Below are 20,975 nucleotides of genomic sequence, written 5' to 3'. Positions count from 1 at the left end.
GCTTTTGGTACAGGAGAAATTTTTATTTGTCCGGGAATCTCAATTTTTAAAAATATGATTTTTACATTTAGTTTACGATAATATTCAAAAATTTAAAATTTAGACAAATTCAGTTTCCCAGGAATCTGGCAAAATGCCGTGTACCAAACGCCCCCTAGTGTTTCTTTTTAGTTTGCTAGATTTTTAGTCGTCACTTCTGTTGCTTCAATGTGAGTGCCACTATAAAGACTTAAAGTCGTGTCATATAAGCTTTTAGTTCATTGGCTATATGCATTGAGTTTCTTGTTCTTAACGTTAGATGTCAAGCAAGTAATTGTTGTTGCTAATACTTTCGCCTGGATTTTTTGTCTACAGTTTCAGATAGTTAGCAATAAGGTGTAAAAGATTTGGCAGATCAACATTAAGAGGTAAAGAAATAGAAGGCAGGGAAAAAGAGCATTTTATACCAAAATATGAGTTAGTATGACAAGTAAAAAAGCATTGCCTGTTTGGAGCTTTGGTGGTGGCATTTGCAGGAGTTCCCATCATTCCTCAGCAGAAAAGATGAGAATTCTAGAATTGTCACCTTTTGATGGCAATGGTTCCTCCTTAGGTCAAGAACCTCAGGATGCAGATTATGTTGTTCCATGTCTCAGTGATGAGCTAGAGACCATGATATTGGCTAGATTTTCAATATCAGAACACTGGAAGTTGTGTTGTCTAAACAAACGGTTTCTGACTCAACTAAAGAGTGGTGAAATCTACAAAATCAGGAGAGAAATAAGGTTCAAAGAACCATCTGTGTTTATGTTAGCAAGTGGTGAGAGGAATTGGTGTGCATTTGATCCCCATTTCATGTCCTGCAGGAAGCTCCCTATTATTCCATCAGATTATAACTTTGAATGTGGAGATAAGGAGTCATTTTCTGTAGGGACCCATCTGTTTGTTTCAGGCAAAGAGATTGATGGTCCTGTTCTTTGGAGGTATAAGTTAGAAACAAATGAATGGTTCAAGGGTCCTCCCATGAACAATCCAAGGTGCCTTTTTGCATCAGCCTCCTGTGATATCTTTGCTTTTGTTGCAGGTGGACTTGAGACAACAAATTGTACTGAAATTTTGAGTTCTGCTGAGAAATACAATTCAGAAACTCAATCTTGGGATCCCCTCCCTAGTATGATACAAAAGAGGAAGTTTTGCTCAGGTTGTCACATGGATAACAAGTTCTATGTAATTGGAGGACAAGATGAGCAAAAAAATGAACTCACTTGTGGGGAATTCTTTGATGAAGAGACAAATAGATGGAACTTGATTCCTAATATGTTGAAAGATATTCCTCTTTCACCTTCCGGGTCCCCACCTCTTATTGCTATTGTCAATAATGAGCTATACACACTTGATGCTTCCTCTAATGAGCTAAAGGTATATCTGAAGGGAAGCAACACATGGAAGAAGTTAGGACCAGTTCCAGTAAGAGCTAATGATCAAGGAGGTTGGGGTGTGGCATTCAAATCCTTGGGAAATGAGTTACTTCTTATTGGTGCTACTTGTGTCTCCAATTCACAACGTGCCTTGATGACTATATACACTTGTTGCCCTAATCCAAATGTTGAGAAATTGCAATGGAGGCAAATTGTATGTAGCAGCACCAACCTTAGTCCTTTTATTCGCAATTGTGCTGTGATGTTAGCTTGACCCTTGAAGTCTGAAGTCTAAGTAATAAGCATAATAGCTTGACATGTATCTCCAAGAAAATAAAAGAAGAAGAGGAAGAATACTGTGGAGGTTAATATGGAGTTGTCTTTTTTTTACTTAAAGCTTTATGTTGTTTGTTTTTTGTTTCTAGTAAGCCATATGAAGGTGTCACTTCATGAAACTACTTGAATGGCATAGGCTTGATTGGGAAGTTTGTTGATGTACCTTGTTGCTTCATCTTTACTCTGCATGAGTGAAAATGATAAGTACAATCTATTGGTGCTGGTGAAGAAAACCAGATAACAAGCTTCAAAATTTAAATGCTAAAGTATTCTTATTTATTTCTGTTGTCCCAGTTTCCTGATTTAGAAATTTATATCAAAACTACAAATCTATTCAAGTAAGGAGGCCCTTTATTTAATAAACGGCTTACATGTACTTAACCATTAATTTATAAAGATATTGGTAACAGGAATTGTGGTTTAAGTAATTAAGAAGTTATGCCAATTTTTACTTGAATAAGTTTCGTCGTTTGTTGATAGTGATGTGTGTATGTATGATTAGCATTGTTCAATTACGAATCTTGTTATTTACAAAAACTCTACATAGCTAGACACAATATTAATGTTACATCCCGTTTGTAAGGTATGAAACTTGAAGTGACATATTAGTTGTATAAATCATTAATGGGTTCTTTCTTTCTGCTGTCACTGCTGATGAAAAAATTTGCAGCAAATATATTATAGTAGGATATGGAGTCAGATCCTGAAATTAACAAAAAAAAATAAAAAAAAATAGGATATGGAACCGGATCCTGGTGGAAGTAAGTGTTCCTGTAAATTTTTTGATCTGCAGCAACCGGAGAGCTATTAACGCCATCATTAATATGAGATTTATAAGGCCTTGGGTACTCTCATCCTTTGAGCTAGCTTTTGAGATAGTGCACCTCAAGATTTTAATCAAATAGTATTAGAGTCTTCCACTATGTCTCCCGATTGCAATTGAGTGGTTGAGTGGTGCGGCAGGTGACACCGGCATTGCAGTATTCGCCCGAGGTCACTAAAAAACTAGTGCAAAACTAGCTCGTGTGGGCGCGCTAGGGCTGCGGATCATGGTAAAATGTTACGATCTCATTTGCAAGGTATAAGATTTGAAGCTAATATGGAGTTTATGAAGTTTTGCACACTCTCATCCTCTGAACTAACTTTTGAGATGGTGCATCTTAATATTCTTGTTAATTAACTATCAAAATAATGAATGTATTAAAAAATAGGAACAGTGTTTATAGAAAAAAGAGAATAGAATCACCCTCGAGACAATTTAAGCTTAAGAGACGAAGATAAATAAAAACTTCAATCAAAAAGTGATAATATGATAAAGGATATTGGTTCAAGTTGAAATATATTTTACAAAAAGAGTAAAATCTTTTTGAACAAAATAATTTAGTATTAAAAATATTTTTATTTCTTTAAATTTTACATTAAAATCTGGCCGTTTATTTATTTGATCTAAGGGTTCAAATTAATTCATTTAATAAAGAGAAAGAATTGTAGTCGTTGATTTTATAAGAAAGAGAATACTTGAATTTACATTTAATGAAGTAAGAGAAAGACTTCATTATTAATTAATCTACTCATGAAATTTTAATTACTCAAATTTATATTAAAATAATCAATATATATATATGTGTGTGTATATATATATATATATATATGTGTGTGCGTGTGAATTTTTCACTAACAAATTCTGTAATTTGTTAAAAGGGTGAGAACAATATATATTTATCATTAAATTTTTATAATTATGTGACTTTTTAATTACACATATGAAATAATTATAAATTGCAAATTTAATCATTTTATAAAACAAAAAAGACGTCTTAAATAATTTTTCTTTTTTGAATATTTTTTTCTTTTTCGTATGCTATGAAAAGAATCAAAATTTCTTTCATCGTTAAAGTGGTCTCTCTTTATTGAAATTGATAATTCTAAATTACTCAATGAAGAATAGTAAACTAAATCTTTAATAGCTTTCCACTTCGGATTCCCTATTTTGTCTATTAAACCAATAAAGAGCTACTATCTTGTAATTATACAAATGTTTTTAAATTTATATAAAATGTAAAAATATTATATAAAAATATAAATTAAAATATTTTTAAAAAAAACAGATCATGTTCAGATATGTAAAGATAATATCTATATATATATATATATATATATATAATAAGTTTATTGTTTCTCAATCAATATAATATAAAATTATTTCCATCGCCAAAAAACTATATCATTTTGAAAATTGGAGCAATTAATGAAAGACATTTTAAAATTTTCATTTGTTTCTTGTTTGAATTTATCAAAAACACCCTTCATTAATTTTACTAATCTTTCAAAATGACATAGTTTTGGAATTGATGAAGATAATTTTATTTCATGTTGATGGAGTTATGATAAACCCATAATTAATACAAGAAAAATTTAAAATAAGTAAATATATTAAAATAAATATTTAAATTATAAAAAATATATACATAATCAAAAATCTAAATTTGACAAAAAAAAAAAAAAAAAAAAGACATGTACTGCCTTAAAGAAAAATAGGCTAAGAAATTTAAATCATTTTTAAAACTTTAATTTAATATAAAAAATAAATAATATTAAGTTACGAAAAAATAAGGCATAAATGATTAATAACATGATGACTAATAATATCATAGAGGCGTCTCAAAGTAAAATTGTGTACCACAAAATTGATTACACGATGATAGAAATTAAAGCAAACAAATGATGCAAACATTCTGAAGTCACTACTTTCAAGAACAAACAGCACCACACGCCTATGAGCTCTTGGATTTCCTTGCAGCCAACTGTGTCTCAGGCTGCATTATCATTTAATCCATAAGTTAAACACATGAAATTTAGGCATAGCAAATATCTATACATAACTCAGTAACAATATACTAATAACCATCCAACTGACAGAAGAATGTGTTCAGAATCTTGAGATTCCCATTCAGATGTACATAATCCATCGTATTTAATAAGTCTTACTTTTCATCTCAGCTGCTGATTTCCCTACATTTGACGGCCGTAGTTATACCAATTAATTAATTATTAATTTCAAATAAATTACAGCCATCAAATAAACAAAAATAAACAGCTGAGATGAGAAATACGACTTTTTAATCTTACACTGGAGTCATGAGATCCTCCTTCTATTTAATATGTTCAAATTCAAAGTCACACATTTCACTAATATAAATGGCACTGCCCATTAATCAAGATTAACATCAAATTCAAAATACAACATCAATTAATGGTACTAGGAATTAAATGAATACCTCCTTTTTAACTGGCTCCTCCTTTTCAGACAAAATCAACTCAATGTGGCAGGGTGATGACATGTATGCTGCATAAGAAATAGAAGAGAACAATATAAATAAACTTACAAGCTAACATCCACACCCTTATCTGCAGCTTTCCTTTTCCAAAAAAGAAGCTGTGAACACAAGGAAACTCACGATTAATTCTTCCATGAGCACGGTAGGTACGGCGCCTCTGCTTCTGAGCTTGATTCACCTGGACGTGGGAAACATATAGTGCATCCACATCAAGACCTTTAACCTGCATTGTCATTTAGTGACAAGTATGAAGCTAACTATATCAACTTAATATAATCACAATGTCAAAAAAACTGTATGAAAAATAAAAACATTTAAGATTATAACATACTTCTGCATTGCTCTCTGCATTTTTCAGCAAATCAAGGATAAACTTAGCTGATTTGACAGGCCATCGTCCTTGACCATTTGAATGGCGGTTTTTTGCTTGAGCAGTACGACCAACTCCACGACAAAACCGTCGAAAGGGAATTGCTTGCTTGTGAGCAAGAACATCCTCAAGGTACCTTTTAGCCTTTCCCAAAGGCAACTTCCTAATTGCATGAGCTGTTTCCCTGGTGTTCTAGAGATTTAATATCCCAAGCCAGAGCATTAAAAGGTTTGCACAAATCAAAAAGAAAGCATTGTATGGAAGTACTAACATTTGCCCAAATAATATTTCATTTTCGTATTCCTCAAACTAAATGAACTGTCTAACTTTCCCACGAGTTACACATAGGATAAGTACCAACTAACACCAACATGGGCATGAATTCAGCTACACATTTCTCATTCAAGTGAGAGGGGTTTGCATATAATGTTCCTCAAGAACACAGCACGATAGAAAAGCGTCAACATTTAATTGGAATAAACAGATTCAATAATTTACTGTTATCAAAATCCCATCAAACTAAAATGGAATCATACATTATCACCACACAATAGATGAAATTCAATCAGTTTAATATATTAAATTTGTATTTGAATCAGAAAATACCTTAAAATGAACCCTCAGATCTGAACCCCGGGCTTTGCAAGCTGTTTCAATGGCACAACCCAATAAGAATCAAATGGAATTCAACATCATCAAAGCGAGCATACAAAATTTTCAACAAATAATAATAGACCTCAAAATAAAAAATTACAATAACAATACCCACAGAAAAAACAAGACAAACATTAACCAAATTAAACGACACTTACACTTTGTAGGGTTATCAGGCTCCCTTGAGTACTTCACCTGAAATTCAAAGAGGGAAAACAAAATTAGACGAATTCCAAACGCACCCAAATGCAGAAATTCTCTCCCATACCCAGAAAATACATACACACCAATTTATCAGAACAAAATCAGATCAATGAAAGGTGGAAAAGGGGTAAGGAAAGTTACCATTTTTCGCAGTTCCTCGACGGGTTTGAGGATGTTGTGTCTATTGTATGTTTTAGAAGAAAAAAGAAGAAGATAAAACAGTGAGTTAGGGTTTAAGATTTAAGGTTTAAGTTTTTAATTTTAGAGGTTGATTGGGCTCGGCCTATTTTACATTTTTTTCTTTCAATCTTTCAAGTTCTTTTTTTTTTACAAGGAGAATGTAGAAATTTTGTTTGTGTTCTTACATGTTATAATGATTTTCTATCCTTTTCTGGGAGTGAGGCTAATTTTTATTCAGGATATTGAGGTTCCAAGATTAAACTCATGTGAGATTTAATCTTTGAACTTTGTAGGGGTTGTAGAGAGTCAACGAATTGTTATTTTGTTTGTGTTTTTTATTATTATTATTATTTCATTTCTGTGTGGATGGTTTTACTTTGCCAGAGATTATATTTTATGAGAAAATATACTCTTACGTTGTAGGAGAGTAATTTTATCTTCTACATATATCGATTTTCGTGTTTTTCTTTTTTCTTTTTTTATAAGTGGATGGATCTCACACATGATTGTCTCTATAACATGAGAGAGCTCTCTCCTATTGCATGAGATTAATAAAACCCATATTTCATTCTGTATTTTTTGATACTTCGTTTTTTGTTAATTGTTTTTCTGTAAAGATGAATTAGTTTTGTTATGATTTTACATGTATTAGGGATTTCAAATTTTGTTGGTTTTTTTTTCTCTGTTTTTATATTCCAATTTTTTCATGGTTTGATCTTAATTTTTATATGAGTTTAATGTTTTTAATGGGTGCAGCTCAGTTGGTTTCTTGGCGCTGAGTTAGTGGAGTTGGACGTGTGTTCGATTCCCGCTGAATGCATTCTTGGGGAGGGGGCTGAACCCCGCTGAATGCATTCTTGGGGAGGGGGCTGAACCTTTAGCCATCACTGACCCCGCCTCAAAGAGGTAATTAGGGTTGGGTAAGTCCAAAAAAAAAGAAGATAAATTTCTCTCTTATTATATATAAAAAAGTGTGTGAGATCTATTTTTTTCTGTCTTCTTTTCACATGAACCCCATAAAATTTTATATATGTGTGAGAAATAAATTTATCACTAAATCGTTAAGCCTTTTTATATTTTCTAAATTTTTTATTTTTCTTTTTATACCTAATGACGTAAACCAAATCAACCTGATTTTGGTCACGTCAGTTTGGTTTAAGACTAAAAAAAAAATTAAAATTAAAATTGAATCAACTCAAATCGACTAGCATTAAGTATTTTGGATTTTTTTTTATAAGCCTAAACAAATCAACATGTGAAATGCCTTTTTTTTGTGAGGGGCTATGCCCCTAAACAAACACAAAAACAAAAAAAAAAACAAAAAAAATTACATCAGGGAGTGTCTAACCCTGTAAACAGAGCTAAAATCAGAAAAATACAACCATCTAATCTCAAGAGGGGGAAACTGAAATACAGTCAAATCTTCTTGATCCGAATTCTCCAGCGAAAGATTAGCTAAGCTGATACAAGTAGGAAGTCCAATAGAAGTATTAAGAAGCCCACGTGGATGTCTGATTATACACTTTAGTGTAGTCACGTGTGTTGAATGTAAATGTAAAGGGGTGGGGGCATGTGTAATAGGCATCTAGTCGGTGGAAGTGGGAAAAGGGGTGTTATAAAATGATATACATACTGTAATTGATTTTTCATTAGAATTAATAAATCGATTTGTCTTCTGTTTCTTTCCAATACAAGTTGTAACTTGTATCATCTGGTGCTTTCATCATCGAATCCAAGCAAACATGCGAGTTCAGGATCTAGCCGAAGAGTGTGCGTCTCACAGGCTGGAGTTCCATCAACGTTTGGACCAAATTTCTGAGTCGATTGAAGCACGGTTCGCAGCGATTGATGCAAGGTTGAGGGATTTCATGTCTCGTAGCCCACCGACGACGTCGCATGAATCTCCGAATCGTCCACATGTGTCGTTTGATTTGCAAGATCAGCGTTCAGCTTTGAAATCTATGAAGTTGGAGATTCCCATCTTTCTATGTCATGACCCAAATAATTGGATCTTTCGCACAGAGTCTTACTTCAGGATGCATCAGGTTCCTGACAACCTCAAAGTGCAATTAGCGGGTCTGAGGATGGAGGGTTCAGCGGGTCCGTGGTTTCAATGGGTTTTCAGTAGCGGAACGGTGCAGATTTGGGAGGAGTTTTTCAAAGCAGTTTGAGTTTCTCATCCTTGCCTTTGTACAGTGTAAATAACAAGCCTGTGCAGTCACCAGTTGCTATTGTTTCTTCTCGTGTTGTCAAGATCTGTGGCAGCCCTCAACACCAGAGTTTAGTGCAGTGGTCAGCAGCTGTGCCAGAAGATGCTTCGTGGGAGCCCACTTCAGAGTTACGCCGTGTCTATCCTCACTTAGACCTTGAGGACAAGGTCACTTTTAACGGGGAGGCAACTGATACAAGTAGGAAGTCCAATAGAAGTATTAAGAAGCCCACGTGGATGTCTGATTATACACTTTAGTGTAGTCACGTGTGTTGAATGTAAATGTAAAGGGGTGGGGGCATGTGTAATAGGCATCTAGTCAGTGGAAGTGGGAAAATGGGTGTTATAAAAGGATATACATACTGTAATTGATTTTTCATCAGAATTAATAAATCGATTTGTCTTCTGTTTCTTTCCAATACAAGTTGTAACTTGTATCATAACCAGTCCGCACAAATATTACCTTCCATGTAAGTATGTAACAATTGAACCGGCCAATCTTTTAAAAGCTATTCCCGTATACGAGTCACTAAATGAGACTCACAGGATGCATCACCTGGTTTGGTGAGCAAAGTGATAGCATAAGCTGAATCATTTTCAATAATAATCTTTCTCCATCCACCCACCCAAGCTCTCTCCAGCCCTTTCAGAATACCCCACAATTTAGCAGTAATTGCATTGCAATAACCCACCATGTAAGAGAAAGCTTCCAACCACTTACCATCTGGACCACAAATCATATCACCACAAGCAGCTCTACCCGGGTTACCTCTGGAAGCCCCATCAGTATTTATTTTGATCCACCCATGCTCGGGAGGCTCCCATCTAATCATGATTGCTGGAATAGATCTATCACAAATCCTATTATTACCTGATTCACAAGCTAAAAACACGTCCTTAGCATAAGAAATTATAATCTCAATCTTATACCTGCTATCAATTCCTCCTGCAGCATGGAGAATTTCATTTCTCCATGACCAAGTTTTCCAACACATAACATCAAATAACAACGTCCAGTACAAGTTGAAACAACCGGTTGAGTATTTCTTTAAATTAGCCATTAGCCAATCCTGCAAGTTAAGATAAAAAAAGAAAGAACCAGCCAATTGAGGAGACAACTTTAACTAGACATTTCTGATTAAAGAGCAGTCTCTTAACAAATGTAAAGTGCTTTCAACTTCTTGATATTAAATATAGAGTGAATTTATATTTATTAATAATTTTTTTATAATTCTTATTATTAAATTAAACACTGTTATCACTGTCAATTTAATGGTTATAATTTATTAATAATAAATTAAAATAATTAAATTGACGAAAATCAACAGTAATTAATTGAGTAGTAAGAATTATAAAACTTTCAATAGTAAGTATAATTTCTCCCTAAATTATATAATGCTTTTATTTTTTAAATTTGTTATTGTATTTTTACAAGCAACACCAACAAGCTTATGGTCAAACAATATTAATATTTTTACCACCACTGGTATGTAATTCTTATTTATTATATTTTTTTCAAAATAGCATTTCTTATTTAAATATTATTTTAATACACTTATTGTTTATTATTCTTTCATTGTATATGATGCTGATTCTTTTGTATATAAATATTCATCACCAAACACATGAATCAACTGCATATATTTGGAACTTAATTAGGAGATTCAAGTTCAAGTTTTGGGCATGAAGTTGTGTTAAAAAATTTGTCATTTTAGTGGTCTTTTCCGACTCGAACTGAATTATCTAGTAATCGATGAACTGAAGGAGAAATCTCCTTTAAGACTTTGTTTGGGAGTTGATTTTAGGAGGGGAAGGACATGAAATTGAGGGTTTTAGTAAGCATTTCCATTGTTTGTGAGTTTAAAAAAATGAGGGAAAGAAATTGGAGATTTTTACTAAACCCTCCAAAATTCTCTTTCTTCTTAAAATTAAAGTTCCCCTAATTTGGGAGGTTTAAGTGGGAAATATCAAAATTTACTTATCTACCCTTAGCATTAAAGTGTGAAAACTACATAAATGTGAATCATTTTTAAATGTGATATTATTAAAAAAGTATCAAATACCAGCAGAATTTATCGACGAAAAAAATTTCGTAAAAAATAGTGATAATTTTTTTGATGAAAATCATATACGTCAAAAAATTTCCATCAAAACTAAAGACAAAAATAAAGACAAAACCAGATTTTGCCTTAATCACTGGCATCAATTTTTTACGGAAAAAAAATTCAATCAAGATTATTGATAGAATCTAAATTGTGTCAAAACTTTCCACGAAAATATTTCAGTTCAAAAGTTTGACGAAACACATTTCCATTTAAAAGTTTTGACGTAAAACAATTACGTCAAAATTTTCAACGAAAAATATTTCCATCCAAATTTGGGACTAAAATCAATTCAGTAAAAAATTTTGACGAAAAATTTTTTAGCTCAAATTTTTTTACGGAATTTAAATTTCGTTAAAACATTTCATCAAAAAACATATTCATCGAAATTTTTAACAAAAAAACATTTCCATCGAAAAATTTGATGGAAAAAAATTTCATCAAAATTCTTTACAGAATTCAAATTCCGTCTAAAGTTTTCGACGAAAACATTTTCGTTAAACTTTTTGACAAAAAAAATTTCCGTCAAAATTTTTAACGAAACACATTTCCCTCAAAAATTTTGAACGAAAAGTATTTCCCTCAAGTTTTTTGATAAAAAATTATTTCTATCAAAATTTTCAACGGAACACATTTCTGTCAAAAGTTTTCGAAAAAAAAAATTTCATACAAATTTTTGAAGAAAAATATTTTGATGGAAAAAATATTCTGTCAAAATTCTTTGCAGAATCTAAATTTCGTCGAAAGTTTGGAATGAAACATTTCTCTCAAAAAATTTGACAAAACAATTATTTAGAAAAAAATTTCAGAACACATTTCCATCGAAATTTTGAACGGAAAACATTCCGTCAAATTTTTTACGGAATTCTTTTTTCGTTTAAAACATTTGATGGAGGAAATCACTTTCCTTAAAACTTTTGACAGAAACAAAATTTTGATAGAAATTTTTTTTTTGTAAAAATTTTCATCGGAGAAAAAATTTCGTCGCTTTTCGACGAAAAGTATTCCGACGAAAAAATAAATTTGTGATTAAATTTTCGTCGTTTGCAATCTAGAAATTTTATCGAAAATATGATCTTTTTTAGTATTGTGAAAAATACATAAATGATTTTTTTAAAAGTTTTAAATTTTATTTAATTTGTAAAATATAATAATTATATTTATTTTTAAAGAAAGGGTCAAATGGTAAAAATATCTCATTAATTCTCCATTTTACTCCCTTATCATTTTTTTAACTCCCAAACAAGAGAAGAGAATACCTTTCAATTTCTTCCCCTTCCTTCCCCTCCCTCCCCCTTGGATCCCTTTCCTTCCCTTCCCCTCTAAACTTCCAAACAAAGCCTAAATGTTCGATGGGAGACTATAAATAAAAATTATTAAAGATAAGAAAAAATGTCATATACATCTAGGGGTGTAAATAGGTTAGGCTTTGACTTAAATAGGCTAAACCTGTATAAAAACCCTTAGGACTGGCCTGACCTGACCTTTTAGCCTGTGTAGACCCAGATAACAAGTCTTGCCTGAACTGTATTTAAAAAATAAAATTCTTGGCATAGACCTATTAGCCTGTTTAAGCCTATTAAACATTCAATAATTAAAAAATAACTAAAATAATATTACTTTATTATTCAAAATTATTAAAACAATAATTTTATTTATTTTATTTAAAATAAATAATATAATATAGGCCGGCCTATAGGCTTATAGACCCGACATGTAAAAAAAAAGCCTATGACCTATTTTCTAAATAGGTTTTTTTAAAAGTCTAGGCCTGTTTAATTTGACTATTTGTAGTTGGCTAAGTCTGGCCTAATGTAGGCTAGATCGTAGGCCCCTGCAAGCCGGCTTAACTCATTTACACCCCTATACATTGCCTTACTTTATCAAAAACGAGTGAGAAAATCACAATAGATATGAATTCCAAAAAACAAATGGATCAATGATAAAAATTAGAATTGAATATATGTAATCCTATTACATTGAGTAGACACGAAGTGTATTATTTATATTTTCATTAAGATATTTATTATAATATGTATTAAGTTTAAAATAAGAAGAAGAAAAAAAGGAGGGTAAGTCTAAGATTTAAGAGAAGAAAAGAATTAAAACAAGATATTGAAAAGAGACAAAATAACATGAGATTGAGAGAAAAGAAAAAGGTGAGAAGAGGGAAAAAAGAAAAAAGTGAAAGTGAAAGAATGGATTGATAGAGAGAAATAAGGAAAAAAAAGAGAGTATCGAAAAAAGTTAAGACAAAATTCCATTCTAATTGCTTTGGTAGGAAATGATTGGAAATTGGAAATATAGAGATTTCAAAAATAAAATTATGCAAGAATCAAATATCAGTAACACACACAAAATTGTAAAGTGAAAAAGCCCTTAATGTGTGGAGTAAAAATCATGGAATTTGTTTTGTAGTTAAATCAAAAAAATTGTTATCAATAATTTGAGAGTAAAAAATTATCCCAACAAAAACAATGAAATCAATTACATAACTTAAAGTCAAGTTATACGTATAGGTATTTACAAAAACGCTGGTTTTGTTTGAAATTACTAATATCATTGAAAAAATTTAACCACAAATCCAAATGGTCAGCTTAAACATGTTAGGAATGTGGTTTCTATAGTCAATACGGGGGTGATAGAAATCCATTTTCTTGTTTCTAAATTAATATTTCAAGCAAACTTTAATATATGGAAAATTATTAGTATATTCAAACAATTCACGGTATACAATTTTAATAGTTAAACAATCTACACTAGCACATACAAAATATATAAGAAGTAAATAAAATGTCACTAAATAGAGTAAAAGGTTTAGAAGAATGCAAATACTATTTATCTTAGCTTGGCCACCACCACTTGTGTCCCATGTCCAGATTGCAACAACTCAATAATTTTTCATTATTTCACAAAACATCAATGAGATTTTGATAAATTGTTATAACCATAAATTTTTTTGGGTACCTAGCAACTTTACAACTTCAACCAAATTCACGGGTATTTGGCTATAATATTCACAAGTCTTCCCAAACTTTCCTAGATGGATATGCTACCTCTCAACTATTAAGGGTCTCATTACTCTTACTCAACAAATGTAATTTGGAATTGTGTTTAGGAAATGATTCATGCTCTCTAAGTGTAGATATACAAGTTAAAGAGCTAATGGGTATTAATTTTCATGAAGAATGAACTCAAAGAATCAAACGATCAATAATATGTAATAATGAGGTTAATTGCATTGAATTCTTTCAATATAGGCATAATATATGATCAAATAGTGTTCTTATTATACTATATAAAAAAAATAGTGTTCTAATTGCTTTATAGCCATCATAAATGGGTTTCCAACAAAAAAAGAATCGTTTATAACCGTTTATGGACATTACATATTTGAGTATTTGTCGAGAACATACCAGGTTATGGAACCATTAATATCCAAGCATCCTCGTATTCAAATATGCTACAACATGTATCCAGATATATCATAACAGTAGTCAACTATATCTCTAATCTTGTTTTTTTTCATTTCTCATTGCAGATGACCTTGTTTTATTTGTGGATGACCTTTTTGTTATGTGAGGTTACAAGACGAATGGTATTAAATCACCTATATATTTTTCTAGAAATACTCCATTAGACAAGGCCTATGCGATTACCCAAGTGTCTGGCTTCAAAATAGATAAGCACCTTGATTATATTCACAACATTAGAGATGGAGGTATATTGGAGGACCAATATCAAAATTCCATTAATACTACTTTAAGTAGGAACTTTTTAACTCCCCCGAATAAGGTATGAAGCTTATTCACGCAAGGATAATATTGTTGGATGTGGAGGCTTGATTGAAGACAATTCTGGATCTTAGGTTGTTGGTTCACTTTATCGCATAGGTTGTGTACATCACAGTGTTGGGTACGGTTCATACTTTGCATTCTGATAATGGCCTTTGTTAGCAGGGACAACATAAAGGCAACTAGTGAGCGGGCGGGGGTCCAGGGGAAATACCCGGACATGGGTTCGTAAAAGCCTGATATTGTTGTGGGCCTCTAACATATTGTAATTTTTTTTTACTAAGTAGTTTGGGCTTGAGCCAATAAATAGCTTCTGTTATGGTTTTCTAAATTCTATTTATATTTTCTTCTAAACTGAGTGACTTGTAACGAGTGACAGTGATATGAATATAGTACAGACAAGCTGAACGTAGTCTATATGAGATGAATCAGGATAAATATCTATGTTGATTTCTCTCTTCTCTTTCTCTTTTTATTTTTCGATTTGCGCGTGTGTCGATTTCCAACACACAAAGGCTTGGGGACTAGTCAAGGGGTTGGAGCTTTGTTGATCCTTAGAAGCTAAATGCTTGATCATTGAAAGTGATAAGTTGACTAATGCCACTTACATCATCAATTCTTCCGAGGTCAACCCCAAATCACATATGATATATTGGTTGAGAAGGTATTGGACTACCCTACTGAACCATGTGTTTAGAGAGGTCAACAATTGTGTTTATTGGCTTGCCAACATGTATGGAAAGAAGATTCAACACCTACAATGTTGCTCCTCTACAACTAAATAACCATCTTTTAGTAGATTGGAGAGGTTGAAGTAGATATCAGAAACATTATATGAGGTCAAAGTAGTTTTGAGTTTCTTTTGTTTTCTTTTGTGTTTGATTTTCAGTTTAGGTGTTTTGCCCTCTAATATATAAAAAAAGTTTATACCATATAGTTTGGCTAGCTTTTGGATTAATATGAAATTTAATTCAAGAAAATCTGTAATCTAATGAGATTAATTTTGTGATCAAGCAAGCATATTTTTGCGTTCGTTATTTAGGTTCAGATCCTGTAACAGTACACAGGAGAATTAATCCTCGTAAATGGATTAAGCCAATTTGGGAATATCACTTGAAAAGAAAAAAAAAATCAAAGAAATCAAGAGTCATAATTCAAAATTATGACAAATGAACCTGCCATTTTTTCTTGTTACGGTCAAGTGATATCTAACCTAACTTACATGCATTCTCTAATTTCATCAAAGTCAAGCTATCACTATTCACTAGGGGTGTAAATAGGTTAGGTCGATTTACAGGGACCTACGACTTAGCCTATATTAGGTCAGGTTTAACCTATTATAAATAATCAAATAAAACATGCCTGGATTTAAAAAAAAAAAAACTATTTAGAAAGTAGGTCATAGCTTTTTTGTACATATCAGACCTACATATTGAAAATCAACAATCATACACAAATCACAAACGAAAAGAGAAAGAGAATTGACATAGTGATTTACCATGTTCACACAATGTTAGGCTACGTCCAGCTTGTGTGTATTATATTCACCTCAACGCCACTCGTTTAAGTCACTCAATTTTCAAGGAGAATATAAATAGAATTAAAAAATCTTAACAACAGTTATTCATGGACCCAAACCCAAACTACTAAGAGAAGGGAACATTACAATAAATCATAGGCTCACAACAGTATCTAGCCTCTACGGGACCTCAGTTGCCATTCTGCTGACCTTGACAATAAGGGCCCTCATTAACATGCGAAGTATATGTCATAACACTAAAGTTCACTGGCCGACCTATATTATATTATTTATTTTAAATAAAATAAATAAAATTGTTATTTTAATAATTTTAAATAATAAAGTAGTATTATTTTATTTATTTTTTTAATTATAGAATATTTAATAGGCTTAAACAGTCTAACATACTTAGGGCAAAAATTTTTATTTTTTAAATATAGGTCAGATCAGACTTATAATTTAAGCTTACAAAAGATTAAAAAGCCAAACGAGACATAATATTTTTTACACAAATCTAATCTATTTAAGGTAAAGTCTAGCCTATCTTAACTTATTTACACTCCTAACTATCACGGGCCTTTTATTTTTCTAAACCAATTCTTAAAAGTTCAAAATTTCCTTTTAAATCAGGAAAGCTCTCTCAATTCTCAATGTTATTTTTTTATTTTTTCCTCCTGGTCTCTCAATATTTTTTAAAAATAAAATATATCTGGGTTATTAAAAAAAAGACAAAAATGAGGTAAAACGAGGATGATTTAACACTCAACATTCAAAATTTGCTTGGCATAAACGACACCGTTTTTACGGAAAGCGTTAGACCTCCCAAAATTGGGCCATTTTCCTAACCCTAGGTACCCATCACCGCCATCACGACATAAACCTTCCGGAGAAGAACCAACCTCAATCTCTCTCAACCTTCACTCCATTCTTCAATTCACCTCTATTCTCTTCTCTTTCCTCAATTTGCACCCATTGAAGCTGCGTTGAACCACTCTCCCTCTCTCTCTCTCTCACACACACACACACTGAATCCGAAACCCACAACTCTATGTACCTGAAGATCACCGTGTTTTCTTCTACCTGCCCACAGTGGATCCTCCTAAGGCTCAGATCGAGGTAAACCCTACTCGATTCAGAATCAGATTCAGTGGTTTTGTTGTGTTCTTCTGTTTTTCTTTTTGGGGAATGCAAATTCAGAGTTGGTGGTGATTTGTGCAAGTTATGATTTGGACACTTGAAATTGTTGGGTATGCCCTCACTTGGTTCACTGGTTTAGATTAATAGTTAAAGTTAAGATTTTTTCATTTGGGTCTTGAAGATTTTTCTTTTCTTTTTTTGCCCCTTTTGGTTGACTAGTTGATTAGGTTTGGATAGTGATGTCTGTGAACAATAATAACCCTTCTAAGGGCATTGGGGCCCCTTCCTCATCCTTTGGCAATGCTGGAATACCCTCCCCTTCAAACCCTGGGTTTTCACAGTCCCAAGCTCAAGCCCAGCTTGCTGCTGGTTTTCAAGGCCAGTTTCCACTGTCCCAAGCACATGCTATTGCCCAAGCACAGTCTAAGGCTCAGGCTCAGGCTCAGGCTCATGCTCAAGCAGCAGCTCATGCTCAACTCCAGGCTCATTTGCAAGCTCAAGGGTTGACTCTTAATCCGAATCAGTCTGGTGGTTTGGGGAATTTGGGGGTGTCTCCGTCGCAGTTGGGCTCGACGCCCGGCAATGCGAGTGGAAAGAGGATCCCTTTGAAACCCCCTATTCGCCCTTCCGGATTTTCCCCTCCGAACAACTTCTCGCCTTTGAGACCAATGGAACTCACGCCAGCTGCACGGAGGAAGAAGCAGAAGCTCCCTGAGAAACAGCTACAGGATAAAGTGGCTGCTATCCTGCCTGAGTCAGCTTTGTACACCCAGCTTCTTGAGTTTGAGTCTCGTGTTGATGCTGCCCTTGCTAGAAAGAAGGTTGATATCCAAGAAGCTCTCAAAAACCCACCGTGTATTCAGAAAACTCTTCGCATATATGTGTTTAACACTTTTGCTAATCAAATTCGCACAATTCCTAAGAAGCCAAATGCTGAGCCTCCAACCTGGACACTGAAGATAGTTGGGAGGATATTGGAAGATGGTGTAGACCCTGATCAGCCTGGAGTAGCTCAGAAGTCATCTTCGTTGTATCCAAAGTTCTCAGCTTTCTTCAAAAGAGTAACCATTGGTTTGGATCAGAGACTCTATCCCGATAATCACATTATTATGTGGGAGAATGTTCGATCACCTGCTCCTCAGGAAGGTTTTGAAGTAAAGAGGAAAGGGGATAAAGAATTTACAGTGAATATACGGCTGGAAATGAATTATGTACCTGAGAAGTTTAAGCTTTCACCAGCATTGACAGAAGTTCTTGGTATTGAGGTTGATACCCGCCCAAGAATTATTGCTGCAATCTGGCACTATGTGAAGGCCAGAAAATTGCAAAACCCAAACGACCCTTCTTTCTTTCACTGTGATCAGCCTCTTCAGAAAGTATTTGGGGAAGAAAAGATGAAGTTCACAATGGTTTCACAGAAAATATCACAGCATTTGTTCCCTCCGCAACCTATACTTTTGGAGCACAAGATCAAGCTCTCAGGAAATAGTCCAGTTGGTACTGCTTGTTATGATGTAACAGTTGATGTTCCTTTTCCTATTCAGAGGGAGTTGTCTGTATTATTGGCTAATGTGGAGAAGAACAAAGAGATTGAAACATTGGATGAAGCTATATGTGGAATCATTAGAAAAATCCATGAGCACCGTAGGAGACGGGCATTTTTTCTTGGTTTCAGTCAATCTCCAGTAGAATTTATTAATGCCTTGATTGAATCTCAAAGCAGGGATCTGAAACTTGTAGCTGGAGAATCTAGTCGTAGTGCTGAAAAAGAGCGTCGATCAGATTTTTTCAATCAACCATGGTAAGCTTTGAGAGTTATCTCTTGCTTAGCTTTTTGTCTTCTATTTTGTTTTTTTGTTCTCTCCGCTTTATGCTACCTTCTTTAGTTGCAAATTAATCCATTACCATCTGTTGGACTTTGTTATGATTGACCTGAAGACAACAAGAATTTAGAATCTAGCTTTATAGTTTAGTGATTGATAGTAGTTCCCTTACATATATTGCCTTAGTTGAGAGTAAGGTATGATATAACTGGGACTGTATGTTAGTTGGTTTTATACACATACCTTCATCCCATATGGCCACGGGAGATTTCATTTCATTTCATTTCATTTCAAATGACTAAAAATGTGTGATATGCTTTCTTTCCTTTTGTTCATGTACATGTACTAGGTAAAAGTAGACTAGAATTGGGTTCATATGCTTTTACTTCAATGTTATGTAAATGTTACAATTCACCATGAAATTTTATATCTTGTTTAACAACTTGAACAGGGTTGAAGATGCTGTTATTCGTTATTTGAATCGCAAACCAGCTGCAGGAAGTGATGCTCCAGGAAGCACATGACACCAGCAGTGCCAGGGCTCCTTTAAATCATTCATCCCTTTTGGCGATGCATTTTAATACATATTATGGAAATTTCTGAAGTAGCTAGTTTTTCAACTTCCATGCTGTATTATTGGCGGGAAGGAATGTTGCTCCATAGTAATGCAATATCTTGTATGGTTTGTGAGAGCACAAAAGTTGCAGTTGTAGGCAAAAAATGGTGCCATAGTTACGCGTTTCTCTAGTTGTAGTCCACTTTTGTGGATTCTTTGGTTACCTCACAGTTCTCCTGTCCTTGCAAAATGCTTTACATCATGAAAAATTTGTATTGGGAAGAATTGATTGGTGTACAGTATCTTACTATCTTTAGTTGTCTTATGACAGCATAGGTGAAGAGAAAATGAATGTTGCATGCCATGACTGTCTTATTTAATCCACGTAGCTTTTGTTGGCATTACCTTTTGGACTGTTACTTGTTCAATTATGAGTATATTAGTAATGCTATATCAATAGTTTTTTACATGTAAATATCAGCCTCATTTCTTCCTACACTTTCGCTCAACTTCAAAGAGTAGTGCTTTATTTTTTCTTGGCTAGTTTTCTTCATGACATAAGTCATAAAGTATATTAAATTTCAAAGCATTTATTGTCGTGTATTAAGAAAGCATCTATTACTTTTTGAAGCACGTGGGGGGTTTTGTGATTATTTTTTTGACTTATCGATGGTTCTTTAGTATCCCGTTTCGTCAGCGTATTAAAGCCTCTTAGTTATTAGTGTTTAGATCATTAAAAATAAAATTAATATTGCTTAATATATTACTAGATCTTTTATAATATAAAATATAGTAAGTTATTTTTTTTATATTAATTTTAGTTAAATGATACACAATTGAATATCAATGACTAATTATTATACGTATTTACTCATAAAAACAAGCAAAAGGTAATTAAGGAACGGAATCTCCAAGTTGGGAAGTGCAATTTTCTCTTTTCAAAGTGCAATTTTATTTTTTCAAACTTTCGTTTTCTCATATTAGTTTTATTGTAATAATATCATTAAATAATAATAAAAAATGTTCGTCACTTATTTTGGGCTTTTTGATACATCTAAGGCAAAATTTCAAACATTTCATCCATTTAATTTTGGGTTCAATTTTTTTTTTCACAGTTAATATATAACTTATCTATATTGAACCCAAAACGATGTCATTTTAATGTGGAAATCAAGATATTTTTGTAATTATAATTTATTTCAGGGTTATAATAGTCTTTTTCATTATAATTTTTTAATTTTTCAACCCAAAACAACGTCGTTTTGAGAGCGAATGTAGATAACTTATCTATATTCACCGTAAAAATATTAAAGCCTTTAATGTTTTTGACAAATAATTTATCAATTTAATGTGAAA

The 20,975-nt window shown here is 32.8% G+C and overlaps 3 protein-coding genes across 5 annotated transcripts; 2 read left to right on the top strand and 1 right to left on the bottom strand.

The window, feature by feature from the left end:
- Positions 1 to 462: 462 nt before the first annotated feature.
- Positions 463 to 1,671, top strand: LOC133294232 (F-box/kelch-repeat protein At3g27150-like). The gene has a single exon (XM_061492888.1). The coding sequence runs from the start codon at positions 463 to 465 to the stop codon at positions 1,669 to 1,671; it is 1,209 nt and encodes a 402-aa protein (XP_061348872.1).
- Positions 1,672 to 4,352: 2,681 nt separating this feature from the next.
- On the bottom strand, positions 4,353 to 6,614 carry LOC133294230 (large ribosomal subunit protein uL22y-like). The gene is made up of 7 exons (XM_061492885.1): positions 6,441 to 6,614; positions 6,254 to 6,290; positions 6,048 to 6,088; positions 5,403 to 5,633; positions 5,192 to 5,294; positions 5,012 to 5,079; positions 4,353 to 4,549 (listed from the first exon to the last, which is right to left on the bottom strand). The coding sequence occupies exons 1-7, from the start codon at positions 6,441 to 6,443 to the stop codon at positions 4,508 to 4,510; spliced, it is 525 nt and encodes a 174-aa protein (XP_061348869.1). The 5' UTR covers positions 6,444 to 6,614; the 3' UTR covers positions 4,353 to 4,507.
- Positions 6,615 to 16,920: 10,306 nt separating this feature from the next.
- On the top strand, positions 16,921 to 20,048 carry LOC133294227 (SWI/SNF complex component SNF12 homolog). Of its 3 annotated transcripts, none has more exons than XM_061492882.1 (3): positions 16,921 to 17,219; positions 17,460 to 19,041; positions 19,515 to 20,048. In XM_061492882.1, the coding sequence occupies exons 2-3, from the start codon at positions 17,480 to 17,482 to the stop codon at positions 19,585 to 19,587; spliced, it is 1,635 nt and encodes a 544-aa protein (XP_061348866.1). In that variant the 5' UTR covers positions 16,921 to 17,219; positions 17,460 to 17,479; the 3' UTR covers positions 19,588 to 20,048. The 3 variants fall into 3 exon arrangements, with proteins under 3 accessions (XP_061348866.1, XP_061348865.1, XP_061348864.1); XM_061492881.1 differs by having other exon boundaries at positions 16,921 to 17,350; XM_061492880.1 differs by having other exon boundaries at positions 16,921 to 19,041.
- The last annotated feature ends 927 nt before the right edge of the window (positions 20,049 to 20,975 follow it).

The sequence above is a fragment of the Gastrolobium bilobum genome, unplaced genomic scaffold (assembly GCF_033153095.1).
Source record: "Gastrolobium bilobum isolate Gb01-03AN ecotype WA unplaced genomic scaffold, APGP_CSIRO_Gbil_v1 utg39811, whole genome shotgun sequence".
NCBI lineage: Eukaryota > Viridiplantae > Streptophyta > Magnoliopsida > Fabales > Fabaceae > Gastrolobium > Gastrolobium bilobum.
This window is presented reverse-complemented; position numbering and strand designations above follow the sequence as displayed.

Coding starts and splice junctions, on each gene's coding strand:
- LOC133294232 (XM_061492888.1), top strand. CDS start 463: ATGACAAGTAAAAAAGCATTGCCTGTTTGGAGCTTTGGTGGTGGCATT.
- LOC133294227 (XM_061492882.1), top strand. CDS start 17,480: ATGTCTGTGAACAATAATAACCCTTCTAAGGGCATTGGGGCCCCTTCC. Junction 19,042..19,514: donor GATTTTTTCAATCAACCATG/GTAAGCTTTGAG, acceptor CAACTTGAACAG/GGTTGAAGATGCTGTTATTC.
- LOC133294230 (XM_061492885.1), bottom strand. Junction 5,295..5,402: donor ATGCAGAGAGCAATGCAGAA/GTATGTTATAAT, acceptor ATGACAATGCAG/GTTAAAGGTCTTGATGTGGA. Junction 5,080..5,191: donor TGCTCATGGAAGAATTAATC/GTGAGTTTCCTT, acceptor TTTCTTATGCAG/CATACATGTCATCACCCTGC.